The sequence below is a fragment of the Cebus imitator genome, unplaced genomic scaffold (assembly GCF_001604975.1).
Source record: "Cebus imitator isolate Cc_AM_T3 unplaced genomic scaffold, Cebus_imitator-1.0 Scaffold25, whole genome shotgun sequence".
NCBI classification, from domain to species: Eukaryota; Metazoa; Chordata; class Mammalia; order Primates; family Cebidae; genus Cebus; species Cebus imitator.
Window position 1 is genome coordinate 2,480,475 of NW_016107340.1, and position 12,626 is coordinate 2,493,100.

At 35.1% G+C, this 12,626-nt stretch overlaps 1 protein-coding gene across 50 annotated transcripts in view; it reads left to right on the plus strand.

Annotated features, from left to right (window-relative positions):
* Nucleotides 1-12,626, plus strand: part of MBNL1 (muscleblind like splicing regulator 1) — a 205,944-nt gene that overhangs the window by 154,457 nt on the left and 38,861 nt on the right. For all 50 annotated transcript variants that reach the window (XR_001823291.2, XR_005199130.1, XR_005199132.1 and 47 more), the window contains one exon: nucleotides 4,724-4,894. Coding sequence is in view for 46 of the 50 variants with exons in the window: in XM_037736445.1 (XP_037592373.1) it covers nucleotides 4,724-4,894 (171 nt within the window). In the remaining 4 variants the exon portion in view is untranslated. The remainder of the gene's footprint in view (nucleotides 1-4,723; nucleotides 4,895-12,626) is intronic.

Below are 12,626 nucleotides of genomic sequence, written 5' to 3' on the forward strand. Positions count from 1 at the left end.
GTATACTCTATTAAACTTTAATGTTTATAAATGAGCCATACATTTATTTTGAGGATTAAACACTTAAGCTAAATATGTATTTTCCTTTATTATAGCCAAAAAAAAAATTATGGCAGTTTGAAAGACTAATGAGACAATCCTCAAATTCACAATTGAACAACTTACAACTTCAGAAATTACTTGATGAATTTATTAATTGAATGACTGTTACGGGTCACATACAGGTTTTTAAGACTACAGGGGGTAAATTTTGCCTTTGTTTGGACAGATTACTTTTAATTGAAAAGTATAGAAAAATTATTACCAAAAAAAAAAAAAAAACTTGGTGGAGACCAATATTTTATTAACTTTCCTCCTTTCCCTTAAAATATATACTATATGTATTGCAATGATGTCTTTGGAGTCTTTGTTGAATTAATTCTATTTTAAAAGACTCCTTGAGTGGAGCCTAAGGGATCTATTAGGCTGGGGCAAAAGTTTTGCTTTTAATGGCAAAAACCACAATACTTTCCCCAACCTAATACTATGTAGGCTCTATGGAATGGCCTGCTAGGCAGCTGTACAGCTCTTCAAAAGTGAGATTTCAGTATAATCAACAGAAGCAAGGCACAGAAACATAACATTATAAGAAATGTGTTACAATGGCACTTTTTCTTGGTGGATGTGGCAAATATACAATGATGATTAACAGCCAAGCTTGTATTACATTATTGATGATTGATATGCATTGCCACTTGGTTTTGCTACCTGTATTATTTTTAGAGCTTTTAGCATATATGCTGCTAAATTGAGCAGCTGCTGCTTGTTATTACCTTGAGAACTTAAGAGAGGAAAATAACTAATATTTATTGACTGCCCATTATGCCAGGTGCCATTTGTGCGGATGGCCTGTAGTCTTACTAATCTTCATACATCACCAATGATAATAGATGTCATTGATACTATTATATAGAAAAGATGTGACCACTCAGAGAATTGCACTAACTTCCACAAGGTCACACAGCAAATAAGTATCATAGCTACAATTTGAACAAAGCTATATTTGATAAAATTATACAGTTATTGCAATAGTTGGAGCTACCTCTACCCATCAAAACTGAAGACAAAGATATCTTTTATATTTTGCATTAACCTAGCAGCCCAATTTAGTGTATCTTTAAGTGAAATCTCTAAATGATTTAGAGTAGTAGCTCCAGTATAAAAGTCTATATATGTGAACTCCAGATACTGATGAATTTGTTTTTAGACTTTTAAAATGTATTGTCATTGTATAGATTTTAGGATGCCAAAAACATTGAATGTCTGTACAAACCTCCTTTTGTCCTTGGTGAAACTTAAAAACTTCCTTCTGTTTTCCTTTCTTCTTTAACTGTGGCTAGCTTTATCATGTATTTAAATGACTGGCTTCTTAATAAAAGCATCATTAGGTCAGTACAACTTAGAACCAAGATTTGGTCTTATATTTAGTTTTTTTCTGTTATCTCTATTGTCTCTAGGATAGAGTTAGAATACAATTCATCTTGAGGCATTTAGTAAGAAATAAACATTCATTCATTCTGTGAATGTTTATTGAGGTGTGATGCTACTAAGGACTCGGAGATGGATGAAGCTGGCAACATACCAGTGTAATGTTTACCTTAACTCTCAAAGGAAGGTATGTTCCTGGTGGTTTTAGGCAATTCTAATGGAGGATGTTTATTCTAACTTATTTTTGACCTTTTTATTTGTCAAACCATAATCATCCAGCAGCAGTAAGCATTAAACATGTTTTGAACTTCCTAAGAAGCAAAGTTAAATATCATTTGAAAACCTGTATCACTGCCACAATGTAAATTTTTCTAATACATTTATCCACAGTTTATCTAATATATTATTCTGTTGTCTTTTCCACACATGTTAAATAAAAATTTATATGACTTTGCACAATTTTATTTTGTAGTGTTTTCTGCTATAGCAGAATCATCTGGAATGCTTGTTCAAATGTCAATTTCTGGATCCTCAAACCTGTGGTCACAGCTCTCTGTGAGAGAGGCTTGGTAGTCTGTATACTTTTTCCACCAAATATCAGTTGATTCTTAGGAAGACAGATTTTTGAAAGTGAGGGCTCAACACAATCAAATCAAGCTGGGCATAGAAAGGTACCACAGGTAAGAAAAGTAGAACAGCATTTTCCTGAGTAGAGGTCAGAAATTCAAAATGAAAATCAAAGGTCTGAGCTTGTTGTAAAAGTTTTGAGATGTACTGATGCAGAATGTATAGCAAACACATGTAATTTCTCTCCATTATTTCAGTCCAGGCTATGTTCATTGGCAGGATGGTCTGGGTGGTGTATATTTAAGAAAGGTACTGGAATGAAGTGCTTAGGAAGACTAGAGTTAGTGTTGGAAGGTCTGGTTAATGGCCCAGGACTATCTGTGTACTATTTATGAAACTATAGAAACTGACGTGAGTGAATTGACAGGAAGTGAATTCTTGGGGTGACTATAACCCCGCTTATCTGCATTTAAAGAAATCTAGTTTTAGTAAGAAATACGATGTGGAGATAATTGAGAACAAAAATTTCTCTTATAGCCAAATTATTCTTGTATTGAAAAAGCAGGCTTTTTCTAGGACACTTCAACTGAATATCCCTGAAATTAGACCATGTGCCATTCGGGAGTTTATTTTTGCCAGTTCTAGTCTGTAGTTTATCCTGTGATTCTAAGGTTGTTTTTGGTTGTTTTGCATCAGGATGCTTTTAAGCTAATAACCTGCTCATGATCCCAGCATAGATCAAGCATGGTGATTTTATATGGAATAAGTTTAATGTGTATGTTACTTTGTGAGCCTACCAATAGCCATAACTAATAGATGTTTAAATAATGGTCTTCATACCAATGTTTTATTTTTCTTTTGTTTGATATACAATTTACATTGTGGTGGCAGTGATACAGGTTTTCTAATAATTCTGTACTAGATAGAGAGCCTGAGGCTTACAGAAGTTTTTTATGCAGTTCATGCAGTTGATGAGTGAGAGAGCAAGGCCTCTGTCCCAGCCCATGAGACCTGTAGGTCCTTGCTATCCACTGTCCTCCACTGCCTACTGATTTCAAGTATTACATAAAGCTTGTAAAAATGACAAGCAGTATCCTATGATTCTAGCCCAGTGTAGAGACATTCCTAAAAACTTCATACAAAAGGAACTAAAACTGATCATTTAAATTAGAATTATGACAGATTTTATCATAAGCATAAACATCAGAGTCAATTTATAATATAAAGGTAAATTATACCAAATTGGCTTTTTTAGAATGTGAATGATGGCTTCAATTAATCTTTTCTTCTACTGTTTGTAAACAGTCTTAGATTTATTGGTGAAGGAAGTTGTCAAGATGGTTGATGAGATCTGCTATTATCGATACGATTTGAAAATATATTGAAATAATATGGGTAGAGTGCCTCATACCATATTGCACATTACAGACTTTAATGAATATTTTTATTAAAAAGAATTATCCAAAAGGAAGGTATATTTATAATTTTATAGTAACTTTTTTTTGAGGTGAGATCTCTTTTACCCAGGCTGGTCCCAAACTCCTGGGCTCAGGGGATCTCTTGCCTCAGCCTCCTAAAGTGCTAAGATTACTAAACACATATAATTCCTCTCCATTATTTCAGTCCAGGCTATGTTCATTGGTAGGATGGTCTGGGTGGTACTAGAAGGAAGGTACTAGAATGAATTGTTTAGGACAGAGTACAGAGGTAGTGCACCACCATTCCTGGCTTATAGCGACTTATTTTGCTTCTCCATTTTATAAAATCTTTGGAGGGTAAATGCATCCATTTCTTCTTGTTTCATCATTTTTGTGAAATGGAGAAGACCAGATTTAATCTTTGAAAAGTTAAAGGTTACATTTTTCACCAATATTTCATTATACATATTAATCTCTATGTAAACAGTGGGAATGCATGGGCGTTTTCTTTTTCTCAATTGCAAATTCTTAATGCATGGGCTGGAAATCCTAGTAGTAATTTTAATTTGATTTGTTATTAGATATTTGTAAAGGTGTTTTACTGAAGATGCAATGTGCCTTGAGTCCTCTAAGTTCATTTCCTAAGATTTTAGTACAAGTAAAAATAAATTATAAAACATTGATTCGTAAATCATTAAATTTAATCAGGAAGATATTATGGCAGGAGCCTGATATTCTTTATTTGATATTCTATGTTTTAGTATTACCCTAGCAGTTTGTAGATTTTTAAACTTAAATCTGGAAATATTAATGCTAATATCATTAAAATAATTGGAGCTCTTTAAGCTTTTAAACTTTTTCAAATGTCTTAATCTCTCATATTGATAACGCATTTTGGTGAATTTATTACTTGCTCTAAATGTATGATAAAATGATATGGACAATGCATTGTGTGAAAAACCCATGATACATTGAAGTGTCATTTTTAAATTTATTATTATTATTATTATTATTATTTTCTACCAGTAGTTTTAAAATTTGTAATGTGCTCATTGTTAAGTCTGAGTATAGGAGTATAGTGTGTAAAAGACTCCCATTTTATGCACCTCTGAGTTTAGAGGTAATCATTATTAACAGTTTAGTAATACATACACATATGTGCTTCCAAATAATGGAAACCATTCAAGTGGGTGGTTTGCCTTATAATTTTTTTCATAATTTGCTGATTTTATTCTTTTTTAAGATAATGTTTGCTGCTTTTGTTTTCCTAGGGCCGTTGCTCCAGGGAGAACTGCAAATATCTTCATCCACCCCCACATTTAAAAACGCAGTTGGAGATAAATGGACGCAATAACTTGATTCAGCAGAAGAACATGGCCATGTTGGCCCAGCAAATGCAACTAGCCAATGCCATGATGCCTGGTGCCCCCTTACAACCCGTGGTAAGCATGTTTTCAGTCTTAGTTCATTAAGTTTGTAATTCAAAGTGCTCAGTTTTAGTACTAAAGCTATTATTGAACTAGATCAAATGAACTCAGGCAACAATTTCAGTTGCCTTAGCATTTTCTAGCAAAATTAAATGTCAGTCAAATGCTGGAACAATTTATACTTTGTGTAGGTACTCGTCTTCTGGCTAAATCATGTGGACATTTACATTATAGCATTTTTTTCCATCTAAATTTTTCTTCAAAATAAATCTAAGACTGGCAGGTGTTACAATGGTCTGTGTTACAGTGATCATCTAACTTATCAGTATAACCAGTACACATTTTCAGCTACCTTTAGAGGTAATAATGATATTAAAAATTAGTATGTATAGTCTTTAATTTTGAGGATATTTTTCCCTTTCCTTTCTCCTTGAAAAAAAATCTGTATAGTTCTTTTTCTTGAAAAGGCACCTTTCTTATTCTTCTGTAATTTAAGTTGAAATTATACCATAGCTACAAGTGCTAGAAAAATTCTGAAAATAGCAAATCAATATCATTAACTTGGAAGCCTCATCAAAGGAGAATTAATCAGGAGAGGCTGAAACTCTGAGGGCTTAAAAAAGGAGCTAAAGTTGATAAGCTGGGTGGTTATAGGTATTTAATGTTTGCTGAGCAGAATATATGGGTGATTCTTGCTTTGAAACACATTTTTATTTAACTGTTTGGATTTCTGGAGTGCGTATGTAATACATGACTTTAGTAAAATCTCTATTCATATTCATCAAAATGTAAGAGATTAACGTAACAATTAGTGTTAAGTTGAAAAAGGTGCTTTGATGTTAATTGTGATATAGTAATTCTGCATTTAAATTTAAATGCATGTTGAAATTTGCAATGATCAGAATATATGTCAATAAGTTATGTCACTAGGTTATATGCAGTATTATGAGGTCATGGGAATATGAGACCCATGTTTTTCTGGTATGCTAACTGTAGCATGTGCTAATTTTTTTCCAAAAATATTTTAAAACCTGAATTTAATATAATTATTATTCTCTTTTAGAACTTAATGCAACAGTCATTCCAAAAAAGAGGAGGGGATTGCATTTCAAGGTGGGAGGGATCTCCATATTACATGGGCAGTGATACCAATGATCAGTTTTATACAGTTGAAATTCGAGGCTCAGTTAAAAATGTGATAGTTAAAGTTGTTTTTGTGACAACTACTAGTTTCATATGACTGTATTGGGATAGCATGAAGATTTTCATTTAGTTAAAAAAATAGGTATAATCATTCTCTAACAGAACATGTAGGACAAAAGTCCCATTTGCACTTGGCTGTCACTTACAGTTTTAAAATCTGATATGTCTTTGGTGTACCTCTCTGTGATCAGGAGCAGCTTTGAGATCAGCAAGCGCAGGTCCTAGATTGAAGAGGAGAACACTGGCCACCCCATTACCTGACCTAGTCCTTGAGTCTGACTCTCAAGACTATTCTAGGGTTTCATATGTGCAATCCTGGGACAAACTAACAAATATGTTGTTTATGTAATCACTAAATCACAGATTTCTGAAACCATCAGAACAGTCATCACATTTTCTGATGCTTTTGTTAGAAAATTATCTGCTTAGACAAAGATTATTTTTATTAGTTGTGAGCACATTCAGGCTTTATGTTAATTTTTCTTCACATGACTAGATTTGAATGTGGAATTACCTTTCTGCTAAAGGCATCCTGAGATCATTGTCTAAAAATACACTTTATTCAGAGTGATGACTTTGTAATAAGCATATAAATCATTTTAATTATTCAATTTTAAGGCATTTGGGACTTTACTGACTGTAGAGAAAGCTTTAATACAGGAAATTTGCTTTCAAAACCTTACTTGTGACTTTTTTATCCTTTTTGTAGTCAACCCTGTTTTGTTGAGGATAATAACATGGAGATTCAGAAATGAATGGAAAGGTCATAATCAGCTGCTTACTGGGAGTTTAATGTGGGCCTTAAAATAGGGACTGTAACAGGAATAGATGAAGCCAGGTGACTAATAGGAAAAGGGTTGCCACTCAAAGAGAATGGCCACTACTACAGATGAGTGTCTGAATATATGGCATTAACTTGGATCCAATCCAGGTAGTGGTCATGTCAAAGAAGATAATACTATGAGCAGATCTATAGCATCAGGAGTATTAAGAGCATCTGAGCAGTGACAAAACTTTTAGTCAAATAGGTGACATCATCTAACTTCTCTAGGGCCCGTCAGTTTGGCTCCCAAACCTTGGATGAAGAGGAAGGGGAGAGGGAGGATAGCAAGGTCTAAGCAAACTTGGAAGCATCTAGTATTGTGCCTGGGCATATGGCAGAGATCAATAATTACTTGATGAGCATAAGAACAAATGAAGGAAGGAGTTTCCCAAACACCAGAAAGACAGGGAAGTTTGAACTGGGTGCAGAACATTCAAATTCAGGAAATACAGAGAACACCACAAAGATACTCCTTGAGAAGAGCAACCCCAAGACACATAATGGTGAGATTCACCAAGGTTGAAATGAAAGAAAAAAATGTTAAGGGCAGCCAGAGAGAAAGGTCAGGTTACCCACAAAGGGAAGCCCATCAGACTAATAGGAAGTCTCTCAGCAGAAACCATGCAAGCCACAAGAAAGTGGGGGATGATATTCAACATTCTTAAAGAAGGGGAGGGACGGTGGGGGGTGGGGAGTTGGGGAGAGATAGCAAGGGGAGAGATGCCAGATGTAGGTGATGGGGAGGAATGCAGCAAATCACACTGCCACGTGTGTACCTATGCAACAATCTTGCATGTTTTTCACATGTACCCCCACACCTAAAATGCAATAAAATAAATAAATGGGGGGGAAAAAAAAGAAAAGAATTTTCAACTCAGAATTTCATAGCCAGTCAAACTAAGTTTCATAAGTGTAGGAGAAATAAAATCCTTTACAGACTGGCAAATGCTGAGGGATTTTGTAACTACCAGACCTGTCTTACAAGAGCTCCTGAAGGAAGCACTGAACATGGAAAGGAAAAACTGGTACCAGCCACTGAAAAAACATACCAAAATGTAAAGACCGTCAGCACATAAAGAAACTGCATCAACCAATAGACAAAATGACCAGCTAGCATCATAATGATAAGATCAAATACATACATAACAATATTAAACTTTAAAGTACGGGCTAAATACCTTAATTAAAAGACACAGACTGACAAAATGGATAGATTCAAGACCCATTGATGTGCTGTATTCAGGAGAGCCATCTCATGTGCAACGACACACATAGGCTCAAAATAAATGGATGGAGGAATATTTACCAAATAAATGAAAAGCAAAAATAGCAGGGGTTGCAGTCCTAGTCTCGGATAAAACAGACTTTAAACCAACAAAGATCAAAAAAGACAAAGAAGAGCATTACATAATGGTAAAGGGATCAATGCAACAAGAAGAGCTAAGTATCCTAAATACATACACACCCAATACAGGAGCACCTAGATTCATAAAGCAAATTCTTGGAGACCTACAAAGAGACTTAGACTCACACACAATAATAGTTGGAGACTTTAACACCCCACTGTCAATATTAGATCAACAAGACCGAAATTAACAAAGATATTCAGGACTTGAACTCACTTCTGGACCAAGTGGACCTAATAGACATCTACAGAACTCTCCACCTCAAATCAACAGAATATGCATTATTCTCAGCACCACACAGCATGAATTCTAAAATTGATCCCATAATTGCAAGTAAAACAATCAGCAAATGCAAAAGAATGGAAATCATAACAAACAGTCCCTCAGACCACAGTGCAATCAAATTAGAACTGAGAATTAAGAAACTCACTCAAAACCATACAACTACATGGAAACTGAACAACTTACTCCTGAATGAATACTCGGTAAATAATGAAATTAAGGCAGAAATAAAGCAATTCTTTGAAACCAATGAGAACAAAGACACAATGTGCCAGAATCTCTGGGACAAGCTAAAGCGGTGTTGAGAGGGAAATTTATAGCACTAAATGTCTGTGTGAGAAAGCAGGAAAGATCTAAAACTGACATGCTAACATCACAATTAAAAGAACGAGAGAAGCAAGAACAAACAAATTCAAAAGCTAGCAGAAGACAAGAAATAACTAAGATGAGAACAGAACTGAAGGAGACAAAGAAACTAAAAACCCTTCAAAAATCAATGAATTCAGGAGCTGGTTATTTGAAAAGATTAACAAAATAGACTGCTAGCCAGACTAAAGAAGAAGAAAAGAGAGAATAATCAAATAGACACAATGTAAATGGAGTATCACCACTGATCTCACAGAAATACAAACTACCATCAGAGAATACTCAACATCTCTATAACAAATAAACTAGAAAATGTAGAAGAAATGGATAATTTCCTGGATATATACATCCTCCCAAGACTAAACCAAGAAGAAGTCAAATCCCTGAATAGATCAATAACAAGTTCTGAAATTGAGACAGTAATTAATAGCCTACCAACCAAAAAAAGCCTAGGACCAGACGGATTCACAGCCAAATTCTAACAGAAATACAAAGAGGAGCCGGTTACCATTCCTTCTGAAACTATTCCAAACAATAGAAAAGAGGGATTCCTCCCTAACTCATTTCATGAGGCCAGCATCATCCTGATACCAAAACCTGGCAGAGACACAGCAAAAAGAGAAAATTTCAGGCCAGTATCCCTGATGAACATTGATGCAAACATCCTCAATAAAATACTGGCAAACTGAATTCAGAGCACATTCAAAAGCTTATCCACCACAATCAAGATGTCAGCTTCATCCCTGGGATGCAAGGCTGCCTCAATATATGCAAATCAATAAACGTAACCCATCACATAAACAGAACCAATGACAAAAGACACATGATTAACTCAATAGATACAGAAAAGGCCATTGATAAAATTCAATACCCCTTGATGCTAAAAACTCAATAAACTAGGTATTGATGGAACGTATCTCAAAATAAGAGCTATTTATGATAAACCCACAGCCAATATAATACTGAATGGGCAAAAGCTGGAAGCATTCCCTTTGAAAACTAGCACAAGACGAGGATGTCCTCTCTCACCAGTCCTATTCAAAATAGTATTGGAAGTTCTAGCCAGAGCAATCGGGCAAGAGAAAGAAATAAAGGGTATTCAGATAGTAAAAGAGGAAGTCAAATTTTCTCTATTTGCAGATGACATGATTGTATATTTAGAAACCCCATTGTCTCAGCCCCAAAATTTCTTAAGCTTATAAGCAACTTCAGCAAAGTCTGAGGATACAAAATCAATGTGCAAAAATCACAAGCATTCCTATATACCAATAATAGACAAATGGAGAGTCAAATCATGAATGAACTCCCATTCACAACTGCTACAAAGAGAATGAAATACCTAGGAATATAATTTACAAGGGATTTGAAGGGCCTTTTCTAAGAGAACTGCAAACCACTGCTCAAGGAAATAAGAGAGGACACAAACAAATGGAAAAACATTCCATGCTCATGGATAGGAAGAATCAATATTGTGAAAATGGTCATACTGCCCAAAGTAATTTATACGTTCAGTGCTATCCCCATCAAGCTACCATTGACTTTCTTCACAGAATTAGAAAAAAACTATTTTAAATTTCATATGGAATCAAAAAAGAGCCCATATAGCCAAGACAATCCTAAGCAAAAAGAACAAAGCTGGAAGCATCACGCTATGTGACTTCAAACTATACTACAAGGCTATAGTAACCAAAACAGCATAGTACTAGTTCTAAATCAGATATATAGATAAACAGAACAGAAGAGGCCTCGGAAATAATACCATATATCTACAACCATCTGATCTTTGACAAACCTGACAAAAACCAGCAATGGGGAAAGGATTCCCTATTTAATAAGTAGTGTTGGGAAAACAGGTTAGCCATATGCAGAAAGCTGAAACTGGACCCCTTCCTTACACCTTATACAAAAATTAACTCGAGAGATTAAAGACTTAAACATAAGACCTAAAACCATAAAAACCCTCAAAGAAAACCTAGCCTAAACTGTTGAGGACAGAGACATGGGCAAAACTTGGTTTTGCCCATGGTTTTTCATGACTAAAACACTAAAAGCAATGGCAACAAAAGCCAAAATTGACAAATGTAATCTAATAAAAAAAAAAGCTTCTGCACAAAAAAAAAAAAAAAAAAAAAAAAAAAAAATAGCATCAGATTCAACAGGCAACCTATAGAATGGGAGAAAAATTTTACCATCTATCTATCTGACAAAGGGCCAATATCCAGAATCTACATGAAACTTAAACAAATTTACAAGGAAAAAAATCAAACAACCCTGTCAAAAAGTGGGCAAAGGAGATGAACAGACACTTTCAAAAGAAGACATTTATGTAGCCAACAAACATGAAAAAAAGCTCATTATCACTGGTCATTAGAGAAATGCAAATCAAAACCGCAATGTGATATCATCTCACACCAGTTAGAATGGCAATCATTAAAAAGTGAGGAAACAACAGGTGCTGGAGAGAATGTGGAGAAATAGGAACACTTTTACACTGTTGGTGGGAGTGTAAATTATTTCAACCATTGTGGAAGACAGTGTGGCGATTCCTCAAGGATCTAGAAATAGAAATATCATTTGACCCAGCAATCCATGACTGGGTATATACCTAAAAGATTACATATCATTCTACTGTAAAGACACATGCACACATATGTTTATTGTGGCACTGTTCACAATAGCAAATACTTGGACCCAGCCCAAATGCCCATCAATGATAGACTGGATAAGGAAAATGTGGCACATATACACTGTGGAATACTATACAGCGATAAGAAAGAATGAGTTCATGTCCTTTGCAGGGACATAGATGAAGCTAGAAACCATCATCTGCAGCAAACTAACACAGGAACAGAAAACCAAACACTGCATGTTCTCACTCATGAGTGGAAGTTGAACAACGAGAACATAATGGGCACAGGGAGGGGAACATCACACACTGGGGCCTGTCGGGGGTTGGAGGTCAAGGGGAGGGATAGCATTAGGAGGAATACCTAATAGATGTTGGGTTGATGGGTGCGACAAACCACCGTAGCACATGTATATCCATATAAGAAACCTGCACGTTCTATACTGTCTCCCAGAATTTAAGTAATAATAAAAACATAATAATATTCAAATAATAAAACTTCTGGATTCTTTTTTAAAATTATTATTTTTACTTTGCCACATACTATCTGGTGCAAATTTTATCTAATGAAAAATTACTACATAATTTAACCAAGAACAGGCAGTATATCGTTAGCTTACAACCTGGAGGCCTTTGATTTCTTTAGTTCATCCCAACAGTGTTTTTCAGAAATTCTGTTGTTTCCAGGCTCTCTTCATTGCCGTCAAAGAGCTCTGCATAAGCAGTGGTTATAAAGAGCTTTGCATGATGTCTGGTGTTTCTCTAGTAATGGCCTCATTTGCCTTTACCTGTGAACCCAAAGGTTAGCCTTGGCTATCCATAATTTCTGATGGCAGCGGTTCTTCAGGTACATAACCTAGCTGTCTCAAGGTACATAATTTGTGTAGAAATCCTGTGCATTTAATGAATTTTAAAATAGCCTAGGAATAGAGAAATTCAGTTTCTGGTTTTACCTAAGGTCTCAAGAGTTTCTTTGCTGCTTCTGTCAACTAGCTAGACTTTGCTGTGACGCCACGTTGTAAGCATTTGTTGCCAGTCAGA